We start from the raw sequence: 22,099 nt of genomic DNA on the forward strand, positions 1-22,099 counted from the left end.
TTAAAAATAAAACTTAAACATAAAAATTATTTTTAAAAATATTAAAAATAAGATAAAAACATTTTAGGTTTTAAAGAGACTTTTGTTCTTTAAAAAAAAATAAAATTAAAGAACAGTTTTTAAAAACTATTATAAAAAATAGTCTTTTATAATTATTTTCAAAAACAATTAACTAAACAAAGCTTTTATTTCTTCTTTTCTAGTATCAAATTAATTAGACATAAAAAACATCTTCATTATCGGATGAAAGCTTAAATGATTACATTTGAAAGATTTTGGATTTTCTAAGATAGTTTTTAAAAATAGTTTTATTAACTACTATTATTTTTATTAATAAAATTTTATTTGATAGCTTAAATATAAAAAATTATAGATTTATAATATAAAAATTTATAAAAAATACCTCAAATTTATTCTAAAAAATGAACCATTTTCCCAATATATTCTAAAAAACTATTTTTTCTTAAAGATTTATTAAACATATTTTTAAATGTTTTCAAAATAACTTTGAAATAAATAAATAATTTTTTTTAAAAGGTTAAAAATATTAATAGAGAAAAAACAAATTTCATTTATTTTTAGTTGTTTCATAGAAAATAAAAATATTATCAGAGAAAACACAAATTTCATTTATTTTATTTGTTTCTTGATTCTATGATAATATTACGTAAGATTTGCAAACTCTCACCGGTCACTGCTTCCCAAATTTCTGAAAATTCAGATTATTTACAGAACTGATCATTTCACCAATCACAAGAAGTGGCTGAATCTGAGTTTGGTGAAGGTTATTAGGAATTTGCAGAGATGGAGAACCCACCTCAGATCGCCGTTCTTGGTGGTGGTATCTTTGTAAGGACTCAGTACATTCCCAGATTGGCTGAGATCTCTCATCTCTTTGTTCTCAAAGCTATTTGGAGCCGTTCCCAGGTACCTTTATAGCCTCACCTCTCTGTTTGGTTGCTGAGAAACTGTGAGAAAATTGAGGAAGGAATGGAGAAAACTCGAAATCAACTTGAAATATGACTTGGGTGCTGAAAAAGATTTAGGGAGATGAGGAATGTCGTATGGGGATGTGGACAGAATGAGTAAAACTTGTAATCAAATTGAAATAGAACTGGGGTTCCCAACAAAATTTAGGGAGATGGAGAATGTTATATGGGGGTCGTATGATTTGTTTGGTTGCTAAGAAAGTGTAGGAAATTTAAGGAAGTAACAAAGAAAGATTGAAGTATAAGTTGGGTCCTTTCCGAATTTAGGGAGATGAAGAATATAATATGGGGATAAACAGAGGAAATGAAAGGACATTGGATTACTCATCTGGGTCAGTCTCGTACGATGAATTGGCTAAAATGTGTTAGGGTTTTTGGTTTTCTTTAAGAATTTTACTCTAGAAGATGCAGGGGTTTTTTTTTTCCTAGAAAAAAATTTCTCTAATTGAGTTACTAGGGAGATGATAATCTCATTTAAGGATGTGTGATCACTTTGGTTGCTGAGAAAACTGGGGGAAATGTGACAGATATTGGGTTACTCAATCGGGTCAGTCTTGTACTAGGACTTGGTTGAAATGTATCGGGGTTTTTGGTTTTCTTAGGAAGCAAGCTCCTGAAAATGAAAGAACTTTCATTTCTTTTTGTTGTCCATCTTCTGGATCTGCATTGTTTAAATTATAAATGTTTGTGTGCAGGAATCTGCCAATATCACTGTTGAGCTTGCCCGGAAAAATTTTCCTGATGTAGAATGTAAGTGGGGTGAAGATGGTCTTGATGAGATTATTAATGATTCTTCTATAACTGGGGTTGCAGTGGTTCTTGCCGGACAGTTTCAGGCATCCCTCTAAAACTCTTTCTCTATAAATTATCAATTGATTTTGTATATGTTTGTATTAGAAATACTCTACGCCTTTCTGTTTGTGGTTACGGATTGGCCTCTTATGTTGATTTGTGTTCACACTTTCAGGTGTAGAAAATTAAGAAAACAGATATTATGGTATTTGAAACTGCGGAATTCTAGAATTGGGTGTAGGAATTGAGCAATTATAAATTTTTGTGCAAGGGTAAAAACTATATTGACTGTTCAATTATTTTTGTATATGGATACAAGACAAGAACACCAATACTAGCGGGAAGTGAGGTATTATTTAGCTTTCTTTTTGTAGTTGAAAGTGCATGGATAATGCAAATGAAAAAGTAGAAGTTGATGGTTCGGTGAGATGAACGTACTTTAAAGCTAAAATTCATATCCTTCTTTAGTATACCTTATAAATTTATTTCAACAGAAAAGGTTTTCGCACAAAACTTTCCATCTTCTACACAATGCATGTTCCCTTAACAAATGTGTTTGTATCTTCTAGAATGAAAGTAGTGCTTAAACAAAAAGCTGCTTATGTGTATCCACCATAGTTAAACAAACAACTCACTGCATTGTCCACTAGACTCTGTTCCATTTAAATTGTATGTTGGTTGAGTAACATTTCAAGGCGAGCTTCTCTTTGTGAATGAAATATTTGAAGTAAACCTAGATTCCATTACAAGTAAAATGCAAAGTTAGCTGACCCTAAAAAGGAGAATGAAAGAGGGGACACAATCTTTTCTAATAGAGTGTTCACTTAAAATGTTCATTATACTTAAAAGCATCTTCTTCAACATTCTATAGTCCTCTGTTAGAAATGTTAATATTTGCATATGAACCGATTCATGCAGGTGGAGATGTCACTTAGACTGCTAAAGGCAGGGAAGCATGTTCTTCAAGGTGATTCTGTGTTTGTAAAAAACTATAAACTGAAGTTTGCTCAGTTCTTGCATCTTTTCAACTAGCCTCCAATTAACTTCTCTTCATCCCCTCCCCTCTCCCCCACCCCGCACACTTACACAAGGATTAAAATATCAGAAACTGCAGAAACATTGGTAGTTGGGTTTTACTGAAATATCAAATGGAAATCTGAAAAAAAATTTCAGTGGGATGGAAATTAATCAAAACTTAAAAAAAATATTGGAAAAAAAATCCAAGAAATGATGAAAATAATAATAATACGTATATTGGAGTTGTTTTGTTGAAATATATACATATATGATAACATTTATTACGTTCAACAAGAATATGCAGAAGTTGAAAACACATTTAATACTAAAATGTGTATCTATTTCATTTGGATGTATTTAAGGATATAAAAGAAATGATGAAACATTAATGATTATTTTTGTAGTTAAAAATGTTTATAATTTATTTACAAGTTTATATATCTTTTTATATTTAATTTCTACACAAAAGATATAAAGACTTATTAAGAAAATTATTATGATGATTTTTATATTTTTCAACTACAAGTCAAATGGAATTTGAGAATAAACTATTTAAAATTAATTTATTTACCAAGGTGGCTTTTGGATACACTTCTTATTTTTATTTTTAAAATTAGAAATTCCTATACAAAATATAAGAGCTCTTATTCAAAAATGGAAATTACATTGTATTCTTAAAAACCCTTCTCAAACTTTAGAAATTTGTGGAATTATTTATTTATTTATTTTTTACTTCCTTAAATTTTAAAATATGTTTTCAAGTACACTATGTTTTCAATATGTTTTTACTGAGGAATTTTATATAAAATTTTCAATTTAAAAAAAAATAAAAAGTAGGAAATGTATCCAAACATGCGCTACAGCACTGGCATGATGATGCTAAAAATATATTGGCGATTAATAGAAAATGTCATGATAAATTGCCGAAAAATCGACAATTAATAAAAAAAATTTACAAAAAATTGCAGAAAATCCAGAGAAATTCTGCTGGCCAAATTGCCAGCCATAAAATCATTTTGGTGGATGCTGAAACATGAAATTTTGGTGAAATTTGCTGAAATTTTAATCCTTGCGCGCGCGCACACACACACACACATTATTAGATTTATATGTAGGAAATAATGAAAGAAAGGAGACTCCTAAATGTTATTATGTAATTGTTATTTCATTGTTTCATAAACTTTTTCCTATGCAACATACTAAAATGTACTTTTGGTTTGGGCTTGCCATATGTACTGCTTGGATAAAATGGTGAATCTGAAGAGAAACCGGCAGCAGCTTGTAAGTAGGATATGATTTCAACTTATTTGAATTTATTCATGTCTTTGGAGTAATTTATCCATGGCAATGATGGAGAAGAATTTGTTGTTTCTTGCTTCTCTTTATATTATTGAGTTTGATTTGCACACTTGAGAAACAATGCAATTGCTGTTAGAGTGCAACTCTTTTTCTTTTTCTTTTTTTCCGTTCTTTACATAGGCAGTAAAGAATAAGTAACAAAGTAGAAAAGGAGGTGGCAAGGACCTAGAGGTGTGACAATACTGAGTACAAAAAATGGAATATCACATTCTAAGGAAAGCCAAGGGAGGGATCCCAAAGGTCCTGTGTACAAGAACATCATATTGATGCTTGTTCTAGATGGACTTGTCTGATTGTGTATTTGATAGAAATAAATTCTTACTGTCTTGTGTTCAGGGTTTTAATTTGCACATTATCACTCTCAAGTAATGTGAAAGGAACTTGCAAGTGATTAACACCCGCAAACTAAGTTTAACCAAATCATTGTGATGCTGAAATATGGCCGAGGGTAGTTAGCAAAATATATTTACTAACAATTAAACTCCAACGAGGATCATATGTAATGGTTTGATCATTTTGGATCCAGATATTCCTTATTAAGCCTTACCTATGTCCTTTTAGTGCCTTATACTTCACAGAGTGTATCCCAAAGCTGGAGGAAGGAGAGTTGCATGGATAGACAATCAAAATAAAACTTACAATCATACTTTTTTTCCGTGATGCGAGAACCCACTGACTCTGCTTTGCATTACCTGGAAAAACCATGGGAATCCTAGACACTTGCAAGTCGGGCCTTCTCCATACTGCTGCCAAAGAGTAATGGAAGATATGAACCTTAGTAGAGCTGAATGGTGAAAAAGGCTCACATAACCAACTCCAAGTAATTGGAATTTAGGCTTTCAAGGTAGTTTAGCACTTTAGTAGGTTGTGATGAGTATATTTTATATCATTGAATTCAACTCACTACGATTTGTCCCTATTAGATATCCACTTACCAGCTTTTATTTGCTCTCCCACTTAGTAAAATTGTAGTCATCTTGGTTTTTAAGTTCATGATGTAGGACCTAGAAGGAATCACAGATTAAGGGTTAAAACCACAAGAAAAATAGCAGGACTACAGACAAATGAAAAGACACCAGAGGCATAGAAAAGAGATTAGAAGAAGAAGACGAGATAACTAATAGCATCATACCAGCATATTTCTAGGTTTGTGAGAGAACCCATATCCAATGACAATGCAGCAGAACTCTTATTCAATCTTGAAACAAAGAGATTCTAAAGATTAGGTAGGATTCTGGACAATTTGACCCTCAAAACAAAACTAGTTTCAACAATATGTAAGGCAGTTTGACAGGATAGAATGACCTAATGTAAAAAGGAATAATACAATACCTTGAATGGTGACATGAAAAAAGCCTGTTAAGTTTCATTGGCCTCACATCACAACCCTCCCCACAATTAAAGCTTGGGGTTTATATATATTGGTCTCTTGGTTTCTTTTTGAAGCTTTCTTTATCATTTCCTGTCGATTTAGCTCTCCATAAATTCATTTTGGGTTGTTTGGACATCACACACAGTAAAATCATTGTGTTCTGCAGAAGATATGGGCATACAATTTAGTAGGCTAATATAAAGATTGGAACTATTACTAGAATCACCAAAAGGCACTGAAGTGATCTATTGAAAGCAGAAAATTTCCTTTTCTTTTACCTTTAATATTCTATTATATTAAGGGAATTTTCCTTATGGATGCATGCATGAATGCTAAAATACCCTGAAAATTGTTTCCAATAGACACATTAAAGGTAAAGCCTTATTAAGTTAAACTTTGCTGACTTTTCCACCACCCTCTTGGATAGAAGTCTAGTATCCATTTTGAATTGTGCTGCATAATTGAAACAAAAGAATATAGTGTGAGTAAAGTGAGTTAAGCAATGTGCATATCATCATTAAATAGAATTTCAAGTGAAGCAACATGCAAGCATTGAAATATTACAAAAAGCAATGATGAACTCATTTCAAATTTTGTACAAAATGCAATGGACCGATTAAAATTTCATAGGACATCCAAGAGTCTTAATGGGAAACAATTTTCTTAATCTCAAAGCTAAGAAAGAAGTTTCTGTTCTTAAGTTTCTTTACAGTTTTCTGAGATTCTGTTTCCCACTGTCTGCTGCTGCAGATGCCAACTTTATATTTTCTTTCTTTTATACATACATGTGTGTACTGATATGTATCGGCTCATAAACCACTACAATTGACTTAATTATGGCCTTTTTTCTACTCTTTCGGCTAGAGCTATTATATATCTGTACTTAAGCAATTCCTAAAATTCAGCATATGTATGATATTTAATAATTACACCATATTCAAGGAGTTTCTTCTCTTAAGCAAATACACTGTGTCCTAATCATGCAGCTATTAGTGAGGCAGAAACTGCACTCTCACACTACAATTCAATTTGTGCCAGCATCCCTGGCCAACCTATTTGGGCTGTTGCAGAGAATTACCGGTTTGAACCTGCTTTTGTTGAGGTAATTCTTTTTAGCATAAGTGATTTAATTCCCACTACCCTGCTTGTAAGACAAATCATTATTGATTCCACAGTGCAAGAAACTAATGGAAGAGATTGGAGATATGATGAGCATCCAAGTTATTGTTGAGGGATCAATGAACAGTTCAAACCCTTATTTCTCAAGTTCTTGGAGACGCAATTTTACAGTGAGTATATGTTCCATAGTTAAGCAGATTACTATAAATAATTCAATGATTTACCAGAGAATTTCCATGGCAGATATACTTTTTGGAACAATCAATGACAAAGTTTATTTTCTATGTGATAATTATAATATACATGTGCTCTCATCTACTGAATTGATACATACAATGTTAAATTGCAAGAAACCCTTAGTGATTATTCACATTGTTATGGTTTCCTTCTTATTCCTTGTAGTAAGTATATGATAAACTAGTTGAATTCTGAATTTTCAGGGATGTCTCTCCTGTTCTTTGATTGTTTAACCTAACCATCTTCCTCGGACATTATCATACTTAAACTGCCCATTTGTGTCTTATGCTGATAATGATGTAATCAATTTGTCAGGGTGGTTTCATTCTGGATATGGGGGTACATTTCATTGCAGGATTGAGGATGGTGAGCTCAAATATCTATTATACCTAATGGCAAATTAATTATACTTTTGGTTATTTTGGTAAAAAGGTTTACTGATAGGACCGATTCTGTTATTTTTGTTTCAAATTTTGAAAACATTAAAGCTTTCAATTGTCGAAGTTGCTAATGGGTTAAAAATTAGGTATGAGAAAAAAGTTGGCAGTGGTAACATGGTTAACTCTCAACATACTGTCCATCAGTGATTCTGAAATAGCTTGCTTGAGTTTGCAGTCTTGCAAAAAGCTCTTAATATTTCAACATTTGTCTTGAATTGTGAAACTTGTATATTGTCAACTCACCAGCCTTGCTATTTCACAATAGTAAAATAAATTTCTTGTATGAGTATTGTTTGGACCATTAATCTGATTCTAAATGTGATTTATCTGGTTCACATGAACAGCTTGTTGGATGTGAAATTGCCTCAGTTTCGGCTATCACTTCTCATGTAGATACGATGCTGCCTCCACCGGATAACATATCCTCTGTCTTGTATGTTTCTAGAGCATGAATTTAATTTTCCAATAAATTATTTTCTGATGCAATTGAAAGTCTAAAGGTGACAGTTTGGATTTCCCCTTGCCTCATTAGTCAACTGGAGAATGGATGTTCTGGTGTCTTTGTAATGGTAGTTTCCACGAGGGCTCCTAAGGCATGTGGTGAAATGATACTTTTAGTTCAAATTTCCGTTCTTCACAAATATAAATTATTGTTACTCACTTGTAGTCCTTTATACCTTCAGATATTCTGGCGAGTTGTTGGCTTAAAAGGAACACTGCAACTTGAGCGAGGGAACAAAGAGGGAAGTCATGGTTACCAGGTATATTGAAATTCTTCGAGTCTTATTCCATTAATGGGAATTATATGACAGTTTTGAAGGTCTTTAGTGCTTAATGTGCCTGAGAAGCTTGAGTTTCATTAGGACACAAAAACCATGTACTTAGATTATGAGAAATTACAACCTGCTTTTGATATCTTTCAATCCTATGACAGTTTTCATTTCATGGTGCTGATGGGCAATGCAAAAGCTCCTTCTACCCGTTCAGTGGGGTGACTGAGGAATTAAAAACTTTTATACATGACATTTCACAGGCCACCCTTAAGGTAGTGTAAAATGTTATGGATGTCATGATGATGCTTATACATCCATTCACAAGTTGTTTCTAGATTCATCCTTTGAAAGCTGGGCTGCTTTGGTTCACTTCACCCCCAAAAAAGAAAAAAAAAAAAGCTATCCTCTTTCCTCTCTTCCCTTCTTCAATATGATAATAGCTTGTTCAGATGCTTTCCTGAGAGAGGAGTTCTTCTGAGCTTGATAGCATTTTGTCATCTTATTTTCACAAGCCTTTAACCATTCTGGCCCATTGTGGAAATAGTCAAATTTAATTCAGTCTAATTGCAGTTGATGTCTCTAAAACATTGACTTATTTTAGTGGGAACCAATCCTCTGATCCCATTTGCTACATCTTTACAGAAGGGAAGTAGCTATGAAGCCGAAACCCGCCTCTCCTTTGTTGAAGGTGCCCGGGATGTTGCTATTCTAGATGCAATGCTTGAATCTGGGATGAGGCAGGGAGCCCTTATTCAGGTGAAAAAGTTTTAGCTTATTGATGCAGATCCCTCTGTTGCTGACATGGTTATATCAGCTATGAAGATGATTTTTTAGGTGCTTTAGAATCTCCATCCCTTTTAAGATTAATATATGAATTCACCCTTGTTATGGATATTATTTCTTTTGCCCACTCAATCCTATAAAGCAAAGTTGAGTTCTATATCTTTACAATTTCTAGCATGTGATGTTAAGCATGAAGATTGAAGAGATCGTGAGGAAGATTTGAATTGGTGATGAATGATACAGAGAAAGGGAAGGAAATGAGAGGCTTGTGAGGTGAGAGATATGATGAAGGATGCCATTAGAGATGAGGAAGGTCTCAAGGGTTCCTCTATGAATGCCATGGATGAACTCTTGAATGCTGCATTTTCTGAGAGATAGATTTCATTACTTTGATTCTAACTTCACTGAGCTCTAGCCTCTAGTAGCTACACGAAAAAAACTGCCATGATTGTCTGCAGAAACTTTACAAGCCGCATAAAATTTCATTACTTTGGCACCCACTAAACCAACAAGAAACAAAAAGCTCAAAAGGACAATCACAACTTGCTACAAAACTATACCCATCTCTATATACAGAATTATACAAAAGGAAAACATGTGAAATCATGATAAATTTTTATTAAAAATGTTTTACTTTGCTACTGATAGAAAGGAAGAAAACCCTTAATGTTATATAAATATTGACTTTTCTTAACTTTATAGATACAATTTAAAATTGGGAGGACTTCTTTAAGCTTAGTGCAGACAATATATAAATGATTGGGTGTGGGTCATTATATGAATGAATACGGGTTTGACCAAATAGAATTTGGACCGAACCAAATAGAATTCGAGCCACCAAACTTTAACAATATTATATTAATGAATTATCATTTTTGTTTAATTATTAAAAAATGCATGAACCTCGAAACTTGAATTTGAAGATTATTATTCACATTGAAATACCAACTAACGACATATTTTTATGTTTTCATACATATTAATTATTTTTTAATTTCTTATTCTATAATCAAATTTATGTTTTATGATTTTAAAATAATTATTTTATTGGTTGGGAGACTAGGAATTTAAAACTAACCCTAGGTGGGGTTTGAGACATGGATATATTGAACCAATTGATGGAAGGTCTGATACAAACCTGTCTTCTCAAATTCGAAATTTTTTAGGGTTATCTTATTCTTCACCTGCAAAGTGTTGACTCCATGTCAAAAGATGCTTTCTGAGGTTCCTCTATATAAGATACGGTTTTAAGTTTCTTTAAGGGGCTTCTTCCATATTATATTTTGTTATACTCTGGTTGTTAAGTCCAGCTATTCAAACTAGACTAGGTGCAGAGAAAGAACCATAATCTTTGGATCAGAGTTTGAGTTCAAAAAAAAAAAAACAAAAAAGCAAAAAAAAATTGTAGAATCTTTCTCCCATATTTGGTTGGAAGGCCTGTTTGGCCAGTAGCAGAAGAAGTGCATATGCCCACATGCTGATCATCAATAAGACAATACAGTTACAATGACCCCATTTTGTGCCTTGACAAAAGGCCTATTCTTTTCTACTATTTCAGAAGTAGTTGCCTAAAGAAAACAACATCCGTCCAATTTTTCTACAGAAAACAATCATCTGCTAGCCTGTCTCTCACTGTTAATTATTTCGTAAGTTGTTGCCCAGACAGCGACATCCTCCCACCGTGTCGGTGGAACCGGATTCCTCTGCCGACGAACACTGGTGAAAATTCATGCCTTGGTTGCATGGTTTCCATTGTCCAACCATCTGGACTTTGTCTTCCCCTTGTGGAAGCTTTTGGTTCAAGCGTTTTGGGGTTGTAATGAAACTTGTCACCAAACAAGGAGTAAGCCCATGTTTGTTGGTTGAAAAATTGATTACTGCCGAGATGGTCCCAAACACCATCTCCTCTCAGGCCCTGGATCAGCTAGCACATCCTTTTCAGGAGTTAGAAAATGGAAGAAAATGAAGTTACCCTCTCAATTTTCTGCTCTCTAGGTGTCTTGTGGCCACTTTTTTCAGACCATCACTACAAGAAATTTACCTAAACCCTACGCTTGGTAGTTCACCAAAGATCTACTAAGTCAGTTCCTTACAAAATTAATCATACTCTCTCTCTCTATATAATAAAAAAATATTTTCAAAAAATAGGAAGAACAATTTTTGGAAACTATCCATTCTTTGATTTTCAAGTCGTTCTATTCTGAATCATTTCTACAACCAAAAATATTTAAACCCCAGGGTTTTCTGACTTGATTTCTTTATCCCAACACCACACAAGGATCTGAAGCTTGAAGCCCACTTCCAAGACATTAATAACACAGTACACAGTACTGTGCTTTTATTAGTGGTATATTTTTGGTGCAGTTGCTTTTCCTGGTAACCAATCAGACATCTAAGTATCTAACCCAAACCGTTGCCATCAAGCCAACTGTCATAGAAAAAGGGGAAAAAAAAATTACCATCTACTGCATGGAATGATGGACATGTCATGGACCTCATGGCATGGTATTGTCAAAAAAACTTTCAATCCACATGATTTTAGATGCTGGGATTCGTTTTTGTTTGATGATAATCTTAATAATCCCAAAAGGGTTTTTTATTTTTATTTTTTTAACAATAAAAATTTTATTTTCCCCACTAATATTTTTTATAAGATTTTTTTTAATTATTAAATTAAATAAATATTTTCTTTGACAAACCTATCACACCTACCACTCATTCTTTCTCATTATTTTCTCAACTGCTACACCAAAGTTGATTGAGTACAAGTTTGGCAGGCATTTTCTCACCAAACAATGAGGGAGTTCATTTTGGAACCCTTGAAAGCTACTAATCTTATGACTTTTTGTTTAAGATTATGGACAAAATTAAAAGCACCACTCTGCTAGCTTTGTTTCAAAATGGGGCCAAACCACAATTTTAACTTTCAAAATTGATGTCTAGGATTTTTCTGTCTATAAGAAGTCATTTTGATAACATATCCAAAAATGATGATTAATCAAAATGGATTATTCTCACATTTTTTATATTTTGATATTGGTGTAGGCCCTTTTTTTCGAGTGTCTCAGGCCATGTTTGGTAACCATTTTTAAAAATAACTCTTAAAAACAGTTTTTAAAAATTGTTTTATAATGTTTTATAAAACAAAACTCTGTCCGAAACCTTAAATGTTTTTAAATATATTTTAGAAATAAATCTTATGTTTAATGTTTATTTTTAATTATTCTAAATGTTTATATAATTATTTTTTAAATTAATCATAAAAAATAAGTAAAAATAACTAAAACTATTAAAATATATTTTTTGAAAACATATTTTTTTTATACAGTTACAAATCTTTATTCTCATTTATTTGTAATAAAGTTTGTTTCACTATTCGCTCAATCGATCACATTTTGCTATACACATTAAAAACGCCCTAATATTTCTAGATTTTTATTACTATTTTTAATTTTATTTATTTTATTGATAATATAAAATTTAACATTACAAATATTCCTTAAAAAGCAATATTTAAGTATTTTTAAAATAAGACATATTAAATAAAAAAAGGCAAAGTCTTAAATGTAACATTCCCCACACACATTATGAATTAATATATATATATATATAACAACATTTCACTAAAATGCTTCTTCAAACAAAAATAAAATATTTCGATAGATTAAAATTTCAATTAAACTCTTATCTAAGTTTATTTTTCGGTAACATTCTTGACTTAATAACGATATCGTAATGGCTAAATTATATGATTGTAAAACGACATCTGACTTTATTATTTAAGCCAATCATTAATTTGTATTTATAGTAACTATCACCTAAACATGTAAAATCTCAATTATTACAAATATGGAATTTAATTCATGATGTGAAGTTTCATTAATGAAGTTACATGAGGGCCATACAACACACTGGATTTCTATTTCAATAATTTTTCTGAGTCCCATTTTTTCACGATGGTCCGAGTCATGAGGCCCACGATCAATTAATTAAATTCAATCAGCATTTCCTTCACGCGCTTCACAAGAGCGTCACAAAAATTGCATCTACTACTGCGGTGGACTCCCCAGAACGGACGCAACACACTCCATTTCCCTACAATCGGGTAAAATCTCAAGTATATTGCAATTGGCTAGTTGTCAGCTTTTTGAGCCGCCACGTCGGGACGTGCTTCAAATTGACACGTGGCGCATTTTAATTGGGAGATAGGAATACTCTCCTATTTTACTTCAACTGAAACAAAGGCTAAAAGCATCGTACAACGTATTTCAATACAAGGTTAAATTGGCACAACTTTATAACTACCTATTTGAAAATAAATTTACAAGAAGCAACTTAACTTCTCACGACAAATTGTGGGAACAAATCCCAATTTATCATCTCCATTGGGGAGAAGAAATAGTCCGACCAAACCAACTGTCTCCGCACGTGCTAAAACCGACCAGAGTTCTCACATGTGTCTCTCATTTCCTTGATAATAATAGGAAAGAAGAAATGAGTTACTCAAAATTGGCTGGGCAACCTGGAGTCTATCTTTGCTCTTCTCTTCTCCACTCTTCTCCTTGCGGATCTCACTCTCATCCCAATACCACACTCTCTTCACCTTCTCCTTCATGAATCTCTCATTTTCAGGTACTGTCATTTCATTAACTTATATACATCTCTGTGCATGAGCATGTATAAAACATGTTTGTAGTATAGCATTGAAATTGGGTTGTGAAGATTTTGTTGAAACTTCAGTGTGTTTTGTTCAAAAATGGAAGTGGGGTTTTAGCTAAAAAGTTTGATTCTCCAGTGTGCTTGTGCTATGAGCTTACGGTACTTTTCTAGTTTTGGTTCTTTTTTTTTTTTTTTTTTGTACTGGGATCTGCAATTTTTGTCTTTTTTTTGAGGTGAATATTGCTTGTAATGAGTGGAGGGTTGCGGGTGTGTATGGGGTCTTTTTTTCACTGTTGTTTTTGCTATTTGGTTGCTGAGAAAGTCCAGGAAAAGAAAAGAAAGGAAAAGGAAGGAGGATTTTGAATCACTATGGGTTACGGTTTTGGGTTTCCAAAAAGTGGCAGGGTAGTTGAAGAGTAAGTGAGAATGGTGTTGGATTAGTTGAGTGATGTTTCTTGTTTACTTGGTCCCAGATGATGTAAATGGTTTGAAGGGTGTGTTCTCTTTAACTTATTTATTTGTATGTTATGTTCTCATTTTCTCAGCAACCAAACAGAGCATTGGAGTCCTGTTTGTCTGTTGTTTTAAAATTGTAGTGTCTTGTTTCTAACTTATTTTGGTCTCCTTTCATTTCATTTTACAGGTTTTTGCTCAATGTGACCTGAAGCTTTCTGAGAAAAGCTTTTAGCCTCGGAATTTGAACCATTCTAGCTCAAAAGAACTTGAGTTTCTTGGTCATTGACTGTCCAGTTGAGTTCTTGTTTGGGAAATTTAGTTTCCATACCACTCGAAAACCCTTAGATTTTCCTGTTTCAGGGCATTTGTGAAGGCCAATGTCATATTGGGAGTAACAAAAGCTCTGTTTGTTCTAGTTCTTATTTCAAACTTTCTAGATTTTGAAAGTCATTGGCTGCTTCTTCCTGGTTTTCACTTTCCTGGGTGAGTGAAAACGACAAAATGCAGAAGCCTCCACCTTCGGTCGAATTTGCTCTGAAGGAGACAAAGCCCCAACTTGGCGGGGGCAGTGTGATTGGGGACAAGCTCACATGTGCCTATGACCTAGTTGAGCAAATGCACTATCTTTATGTCCGGGTCGTTAAAGCCAAGGATTTACCCCCAAAAGATGTAACTGGCAGTTGTGATCCTTATATAGAAGTGAAACTCGGGAACTATAAGGGGGTTACCAAGCATTTTGAGAAGAAGACGAACCCTGTATGGAATCAGGTTTTTGCTTTCTCAAAAGATCGGCTTCAAGCTTCAGTTCTTGAAGTTGTGGTGAAAGATAAGGATTTTGTGAAAGATGATTTCATGGGTAAGGTTAGTTTCGATCTCCATGAAGTCCCAAGACGTGTGCCACCGGATAGCCCATTGGCTCCACAGTGGTATAGGCTGGAGGATAGGAAGGGGGAGAAGGCTAAGGGAGAGCTCATGTTGGCTGTCTGGATGGGAACTCAAGCAGATGAGGCTTTTCCAGATGCCTGGCATTCAGATGCAGCAACAGTCAGCATTGAAAACATTACCCACATTCGATCCAAGGTATACCTTTCCCCCAAGCTTTGGTATCTTCGGGTCAATATCATCGAAGCCCAGGACTTGGTGCCTAGTGACAAAAGTAGGTACCCTGAAGTTTTTGTGAAGGGCACCTTAGGAAATCAGGCTTTGAGAACCAGAACATCTCAAATCAAGAGTATTAACCCAATGTGGAATGAAGACTTGATTTTTGTAGCTGCTGATCCATTTGAGGAGCCTTTGGTTTTGACTGTGGAAGATAGAGTGGCATCTAATAAAGATGAAGTCTTGGGTAAGTGTGTGATTGCTTTACAGAATGTACAGAGGAGGTTGGACCATAAGCCCATTAATTGGAGGTGGTACAATCTTGAAAAGCATGTGCTTGTGGATGGGGAACTGAAGAAGGAAACCAAATTTGCTAGTAGGCTTTGTATGAGGATCTGTTTGGAAGGTGGGTATCATGTCTTCGATGAATCTACACAGTATAGTAGTGATTTTAGGCCAACGGCAAAGCCATTGTGGAAGCCTAGCATTGGGATTCTGGAAGTGGGGATTCTAAGCGCTCAAGGACTGGCTCAGATGAAGACGAAAGATGGGAGGGGAACAACGGATGCTTACTGTGTTGCTAAATATGGGCGGAAATGGGTTAGGACAAGGACAATCATAGATAACTTCAACCCAAAATGGAATGAGCAGTACATTTTTGAGGTCTTTGATCCATGTACTGTTATTACCTTAGGGGTTTTCGACAATTGTCACTTACATGGGGGCGATAAAACTGGAGGGACAAAGGATCTGATAATCGGTAAGGTCAGAATCCGGCTGTCTATTCTTGAGTCTGAGCGGGTTTACACACACTCATATCCTCTTATAGTGCTGCAATCTAAAGGGGTGAAGAAGATGGGTGAAATACAGTTAGCTGTGAGATTCACATGTTCAACTTTAGTTAACATGTTGTATCTTTATTCACAGCCACTGCTGCCGAAAATGCACTATATTCATCCACTGTCTGTGATTCAGGTTGATAGTTTAAGGCACCAGGCGACTCAGCTTCTCTCAGTGAGACTGGGCAGGGCTGAGCCACCCCTGAGGAAGGAGGTGGTGGGGTATATGCTGGATGTCGATTCGCATATGTGGAGTATGAGGAGGAGTAAAGCTAATTTCTTCAGAATCATGGGGGTTATAGGTGGGCTGATTGCAGTTGGAAAATGGTTCAACAATATCTGCAATTGGAAGAACCCTCTTACGACCATCCTCATTCACATCCTCTTTGTGATACTGGTCCTTTTTCCTGAGCTCATACTTCCAACGATTCTGCTCTACCTCTTTTTTATTGCTCTCTGGAACTTCCGACGGAGGCCAAGGCACCCTCCTCACATGGATATCCAACTGTCTCATGCTCATGCCGCCCATCCTGATGAATTAGACGAAGAGTTTGATACATTCCCAACTTCAAAACCATCGGATCTTGTTAGGATGAGGTATGATCGGCTGAGGAGCATAGCAGGGAGGATTCAGACTGTGGCTGGCGACATGGCAACTCAAGGGGAGAGGTTTCAGTCTCTTCTGAATTGGAGAGACCCGAGAACTACAACTCTGTTTGCAGGCGCTTGTCTGATTGGTGCCATAGTGCTCTATGTTACACCATTTCAAGTTTTGGCCCTTCTTGCAGGGTTTTATATACTAAGGCATCCCAGGTTTCGCCAAAAGCTTCCTTTTACTCCACTCAACTTCTTTAGGAGATTGCCTTCAAGAGCTGACAGTATGTTATAAGCCCAGTTGCCATCTCTACTTGGCCACTCCCGTTGTTGACTCTGATATGTATTCTATGCAGAAAGTGCAGCAACAAATAAAATTTGTTTCTTTCTCAAGTCTTTGCCGGACATGAAGAACTGGTATGCATTTCAACTTCCATTACTGTTAACTGGTAAAACCGGCAAGTTGCTGCTTGTTTATGTTGTTCATTTTAATTCTGTATCTGTAATTAATGCTTTTTGATTCAGTTTGAATAAATTTCATTGAAGTCTACTGCTAGAACTATGTTCTTTGAATGGACTTTAAAGATGTGCCTCACTTCAACCTAATCAAAAGTAAATTTCAAGTGTTTTGTTTCCCATCAACCAAACAGTGCCTTATTTTTAACAACTAGAGTTTCTTATTGTAAATTGATATGATACCTAGAAGGGATGAACCAATCTCTCATTAAATCTTAGAAGTTTCAAGTGTATGTGATTGTTTATATTAGGTTACAGAACTGACTATGCGATTGTGGGTGTATGACATGGGCTGGTAAAAGGCAAAAAAAAAAGTTAAATTTTGTTCGAGCATGATATACATTATGGATCCAAATCCTAACGGTTTAACCGAAAGTCGATAACCTAATATGGTATAGTTTTGGTTAATTAGTAGTCTTTGAGTTTATTATGCACTTGCATAGTATAAAAGAAGATTGTCTCAATCCTTATGACTTAGAGATTTTTTTTGTTTTTAAAAATAAATATAAAGACAACTTAATAGCATTAAGTTTTAAGTTGTTTTTTTTTTTTTAATTTTAATTTTATTATTATTTTATTTTAATTAAGTATTAATAGGGTGAGGGTGGTATTGATATTATATTTTGATTGTTTCATAAAGTTATTTTTACCCTTTAATAAAAAATAAAATATTTTGACCTTTTTATTTAGTAAAAAAATTTTAAAATTTTAAATAAATCATTTAACATTTGAAAGCAAATTGCATTTAATATTAAGTATAAAAAAGAAATATTACCTAAAATCCATAATTTAATACAACACTAAAATTTTTGTTAGTAAGATTATGTTTAGTTTCTAAAAATTATTAAGGAAAAAAATATTAGGAAAAATAATTTTTTTTATATTTGGTTTTATATAAAAAAAATGTAAGAAACTTATATATTTTTAAATTATTTAATCTTTTATAAATGATTTAAAATATTTAAAATGAGTTTAAAGTAATATATAAAAATAATTTATTGATTTTAAATATATTTTTTATTTGTTGAGAGAGAAAGAATAGCGTAATATTTTATAAATGATTTAAAATACTTAAAATGAGTTTAAAGTAATATATAAAAATAATTTATTAATTTTAAATTTATTTTATATGAGAGAGGGAGGGGAGGTGGGTTTAAAGTAATATATATAAATAATTTATTGATTTTAAATCTATTTTATATAATATATGAGGGAGAGGGGTGAGTTTAAAGCAAGGATTGAAATATCGGTTTTTACGGATATATCGGTACTTCAATTTTACGGATATATCGGAAATATCGGAGAAATATCGGTGGATATTTTTTCATAAATATCGGTGGAGTGAAAATTATTTAAAATTAATAGGAATGCTTGAAAAACTTCAAAAAATGATAACATAAGTAAGAATACACATTTTAAAGTTATCTTGTAAGTGTAATTGATATATATATATATAATTAAGAAGAAAAATATCGTAAATAGAGATATATTGGTAGATTCGATATTTGAATTTTAAAAATAATATATATGAATTTTGAAAGTGTATAAAGTTAAAATTGAGTTAAGAAATATGAGATTGCAATAGTCCTTATACTAAGAAAGATATCGATGTAGTTTCAATATATTATTAGATGAAGGGAGTTCATCTTGTTGAAGACAGTATTTATTTTAAAAATTTTAAAATATTTTTATTAAAACATATTTTATTATATTTTAAATGAAAAATTAAATTAATTTATATAAAATATCTTATTTGAGATTTAATTTTTAAAATTTTATTAAAAATATGTGATAATAACTTTTTCTATTAATATTAATTTATTTAATAATAAAAATAAAGGTTGATAATTAATAATTATTTATATAGAGAGTGGAAAATTGTTCTCATGATTTTTTTACATATTTTATTATATTTTAAATGATAAATTAAATTAATTTATATAAAATATCTTATTTGAGATTTAATTTTTAAAATTTATTAAAAAATGTGATAACAACTTTTTTTATTAATATAAATTTATTTAATAATCCAAATAAAAGTTGAAAATTAATAATTATTTATAGAAAATTGTTCTCATGTTTTTTTTATTTTTTATTTTTTATTTTTTTATCTCCCCTAAATCTAAAAATAAAAAAAAATAAAAAAGGCACCCACTTCTCTCTCGGGCATCAAGAACCCTTTTCTGAAGGTGTCTTCCAGCGAGAGAATCCCTAAAAAGCCCTATTTTCCTCTGCTACTCTCAAATCTCAATCCTCGCAGGTACTAATCTAATCATGTTATTATTATTTTTTTTTTTGCAACCCCCGTTTGATTCCCAAGAAAATCCATCCCCATTCGATTTCCGGGAAAATTCATCCTCGTTTGATTTCCGAGAAAATCCATTCAAAACTCCCAAAGAAAACCAAAAAAATTGCTTTTCTTTTGCTCCCTGTGTTTTCTGGATCTGTTTTAGGGGTCTCTTTGCTGTTGTGCCATTGGATTTAAATTTCACGAACCCTAAATCCACGATTTTTGAGCCAGGCTGAAAAACACAACTGCGCGGGCTGGACTGGTAGGAAATATCGCGATTTTTCTCCGATTTTTCGGTGCTTCACCGATATTTCGCCGATATATCGGCGATTTTGTCGATTTTTGGCCGATTTTTCCGTCGATCGATAATCGGTGCCGTTTATCGTTTCCATGCCGCCCGATAACCGATATTTCGACGAAATATCGGCGACATTTTCCGATTTTTCAATCCATGGTTTAAAGTAATATATAAAAATAATTTATTAATTTTAAATATATTTTTATTTGTTTTTTGAGAGAGAGAGAGGAGGGTAATATTTTTATAAATGATTTAAAGTATTTAAAATGAGTTTAAACTTTAAAGTAACATATGTGAGAGAGAGAGAGAGAGAGAGAGAGAGAGAGAGAGAGAGAGAGAGAGAGAGAGAGAGAGAGAGAGAGAGAGAGAGAGAGAGAGAGAGAGAGAGAGAGAGAGAGAGAGAGAGAGAGAGAGAGAGAGAGAGAGAGGAATCCAAACAAATAAATTTTTATAATGTATCAACATTGGAAAGTGTGAGAGAGAGATCTATGAACCCAAACAAACAAACAAATAAATTTTTATAATGTATCAACATTGGAAAGTGTGACATTGTGACCAACAATGGAAACCAAAGTGTGATTCAAATCTATCCAGTTGTCTACATTGCAGAGGAGCCTCTTATTTTCTAAACTACTCCTTTCAATATCATCTGCTTGTCCATTGCATCACTCCCCGCCTTCAAAAACGGCTGTTTGCATCATGGGAAACAGATGGAAAATTTTATTCATATGGGAAAGTGACACTCATCACCCCATTAAAAAAAAAAGGCTATTTAATTTCCCTTTTGTCGATTTTGGATTTGTCTGCAGGCTACAATATCCGCATCAACAATGGCATAATGGGTAACAATTGACTTTGGAGTTGCATTCACGTCATATAATTCCAATTTATTTGGATTTTGGATTTGTCCGCAGGCTACAATATTCGCATAAACAATGGAATAATGGAATAATGGGTATCAATTGACTTTGGAGTTACATTCACTTCATGTAATTCCAATTTATTTAAAAAAAGGAGAAAAGTAATTTAATAAATTCATTTAACTATATATATTAAACTTTATTCTACTTCTTTATTTAATGACGTGGAATTTTTTTAAATATATTTTAAATAACAATAAACTAAATAAATTAAGGTTTTCAAAGGTTAAGGTAGTGTTTATTTTTTGATTGAATAGAAAAAATTAAAATATTTGACTTTTCTATTAAGTTAAAAGTATATTTTATTGATATTAGTCAATATAATTAAAGTGAATTCGTTATCAATAAATTTAATTTAATTATATTGGTTGGCGTCAATGAATAACTTTTACCTAAATAGAAAAAGTTAAATATTTTGATTTTTTTTATTCAACCAAAAAATAAACAGTTATAATTCAAATCCAACTTAACATATGCCGTCAATTGAATCATGACCGTCCCTCAAGTGGGTCCCCCGGTAATAAACGGTCCTGGTCACAACCCACTTCTGATACAGTTATGATCGTTGATGTATCGGTGTTACCCGCCAACTGTTCCCGCTCAACTTCTCGCTGTAAAATAAAATAAAAAATCCACAAAAAAATAAAAAGAGGCTTGTGATTTCCGCCATGAACAACAATCTACCAAAATCCGACTCTCATAGTTCGTACCGAACAATCGGAATCGAAATATTCTTGTCCGATAATGGCATCTTAATTCAACTCTTTTATGTTGGAATCAGTACAGGTTAGCTTCCATGGCGGACCTTTCTATTGTTGTTTGGGTGGAAGGAGAATCTCTGGAGCGGTGGATGGGTAAAAAAGATCGGACACAACGAGAAAATTCTGAGATTATGAACAGTGGATTTTGTCATGATTTACTTGGACAGACGAAGCATCCTGTGTATTTAAATTCGGGTATGAGATCAGCGATTGTGGTCCATGGAGAAACGGCTTCGACAATACTTTTCGATTATTTTTCGCCATTTGGCATTGAACTTGTACCCCTTTTGCCTGTTCAAGTACTCAGGTATGTTATTTTAAGTTTTAGCTCGATCACTATCTGAATTGTTTTTTCAGATTTTGTAGTGGTATGTTATTTTATGTCTTTGCTGAAGGACTATCTGAATTGTTTCTTCAAATTTTGTAGTGCAACTAGAAGTGGGGGAGAGAGAGAGAGAGAGAGGGAGGGAGGGAGAGAGGGAGAGATTTGAATGTGTTGGATGGGTGGGTGGGTGACAATTCTTCCCATTACTCATTTGATATTTGGTTTGAGAGAGAGGTTATAGCGGAGTGTCATGTGTTTGAAGCGTCTGGTGCTTCGTTGAATACCTGTCTCTTTTTTCGCTATTTGAACGGTTTCTCAGTGTTCATTGACCATGGCATTGCAGGGGGAAGTGTGTAGTACTGGGTTTTGAGTTTGTCTTACCAGCTTTGAAGGCGGTGATAGTGGACATTCTTTTCTTCCCTAAGGCATGTTTCTGATCATTTTATCTTCTTTCTTATGCAT

The 22,099-nt window shown here is 33.3% G+C and overlaps 3 protein-coding genes across 6 annotated transcripts; all 3 read left to right on the plus strand.

Moving 5' to 3' along the window:
• Positions 1–576: 576 nt before the first annotated feature.
• On the plus strand, positions 577–9,040 carry LOC100245027 (dehydrogenase FPY6). Of its 2 annotated transcripts, XM_002285570.5 has the most exons (12): positions 577–927; positions 1,685–1,825; positions 2,700–2,748; positions 4,062–4,079; positions 6,516–6,631; positions 6,705–6,818; positions 7,201–7,251; positions 7,670–7,758; positions 7,858–7,918; positions 8,009–8,086; positions 8,260–8,370; positions 8,741–9,040. In XM_002285570.5, exons 1-12 carry the CDS (start codon positions 805–807, stop codon positions 8,867–8,869), a joined length of 1,080 nt encoding a protein of 359 aa, XP_002285606.1. In that variant the 5' UTR covers positions 577–804; the 3' UTR covers positions 8,870–9,040. The 2 variants fall into 2 exon arrangements, with proteins under 2 accessions (XP_002285606.1, XP_010651283.1); XM_010652981.3 differs by lacking the exon at positions 8,260–8,370 and having other exon boundaries at positions 627–927.
• Positions 9,041–13,365: 4,325 nt separating this feature from the next.
• On the plus strand, positions 13,366–17,086 carry LOC100265626 (FT-interacting protein 3). Of its 3 annotated transcripts, none has more exons than XM_002285552.4 (2): positions 13,366–13,513; positions 14,184–17,086. In XM_002285552.4, the coding sequence occupies exon 2, from the start codon at positions 14,498–14,500 to the stop codon at positions 16,820–16,822; it is 2,325 nt and encodes a 774-aa protein (XP_002285588.1). In that variant the 5' UTR covers positions 13,366–13,513; positions 14,184–14,497; the 3' UTR covers positions 16,823–17,086. The 3 variants fall into 3 exon arrangements, with proteins under 3 accessions (XP_002285588.1, XP_019076374.1, XP_010651282.1); XM_019220829.2 differs by lacking the exon at positions 13,366–13,513 and adding an exon at positions 13,591–13,699; XM_010652980.3 differs by lacking the exon at positions 13,366–13,513 and adding an exon at positions 13,827–14,034.
• A 4,108-nt stretch (positions 17,087–21,194) lies between these two features.
• On the plus strand, positions 21,195–22,074 carry LOC132253909 (uncharacterized). Its single transcript, XM_059737272.1, has 2 exons — positions 21,195–21,619; positions 21,981–22,074. Exons 1-2 carry the CDS (start codon positions 21,348–21,350, stop codon positions 22,072–22,074), a joined length of 366 nt encoding a protein of 121 aa, XP_059593255.1. The 5' UTR covers positions 21,195–21,347.
• The last annotated feature ends 25 nt before the right edge of the window (positions 22,075–22,099 follow it).

Source organism: Vitis vinifera, chromosome 6 (assembly GCF_030704535.1).
Source record: "Vitis vinifera cultivar Pinot Noir 40024 chromosome 6, ASM3070453v1".
Lineage (NCBI taxonomy): Eukaryota > Viridiplantae > Streptophyta > Magnoliopsida > Vitales > Vitaceae > Vitis > Vitis vinifera.

What these genes read in the sequence shown, in the direction of transcription:
- LOC100245027 (XM_002285570.5), top strand. Translation starts at nt 805, where the DNA reads ATGGAGAACCCACCTCAGATCGCCGTTCTTGGTGGTGGTATCTTTGTA. An exon ending in CTTGGAGACGCAATTTTACA is followed by an intron (nt 6,819 to 7,200) that starts GTGAGTATATGT and finishes TCAATTTGTCAG; the next exon opens with GGTGGTTTCATTCTGGATAT. An exon ending in GATAACATATCCTCTGTCTT is followed by an intron (nt 7,759 to 7,857) that starts GTATGTTTCTAG and finishes TTGCCTCATTAG; the next exon opens with TCAACTGGAGAATGGATGTT.
- LOC100265626 (XM_002285552.4), top strand. Translation starts at nt 14,498, where the DNA reads ATGCAGAAGCCTCCACCTTCGGTCGAATTTGCTCTGAAGGAGACAAAG.
- LOC132253909 (XM_059737272.1), top strand. Translation starts at nt 21,348, where the DNA reads ATGGCGGACCTTTCTATTGTTGTTTGGGTGGAAGGAGAATCTCTGGAG. An exon ending in TTGCCTGTTCAAGTACTCAG is followed by an intron (nt 21,620 to 21,980) that starts GTATGTTATTTT and finishes ATGGCATTGCAG; the next exon opens with GGGGAAGTGTGTAGTACTGG.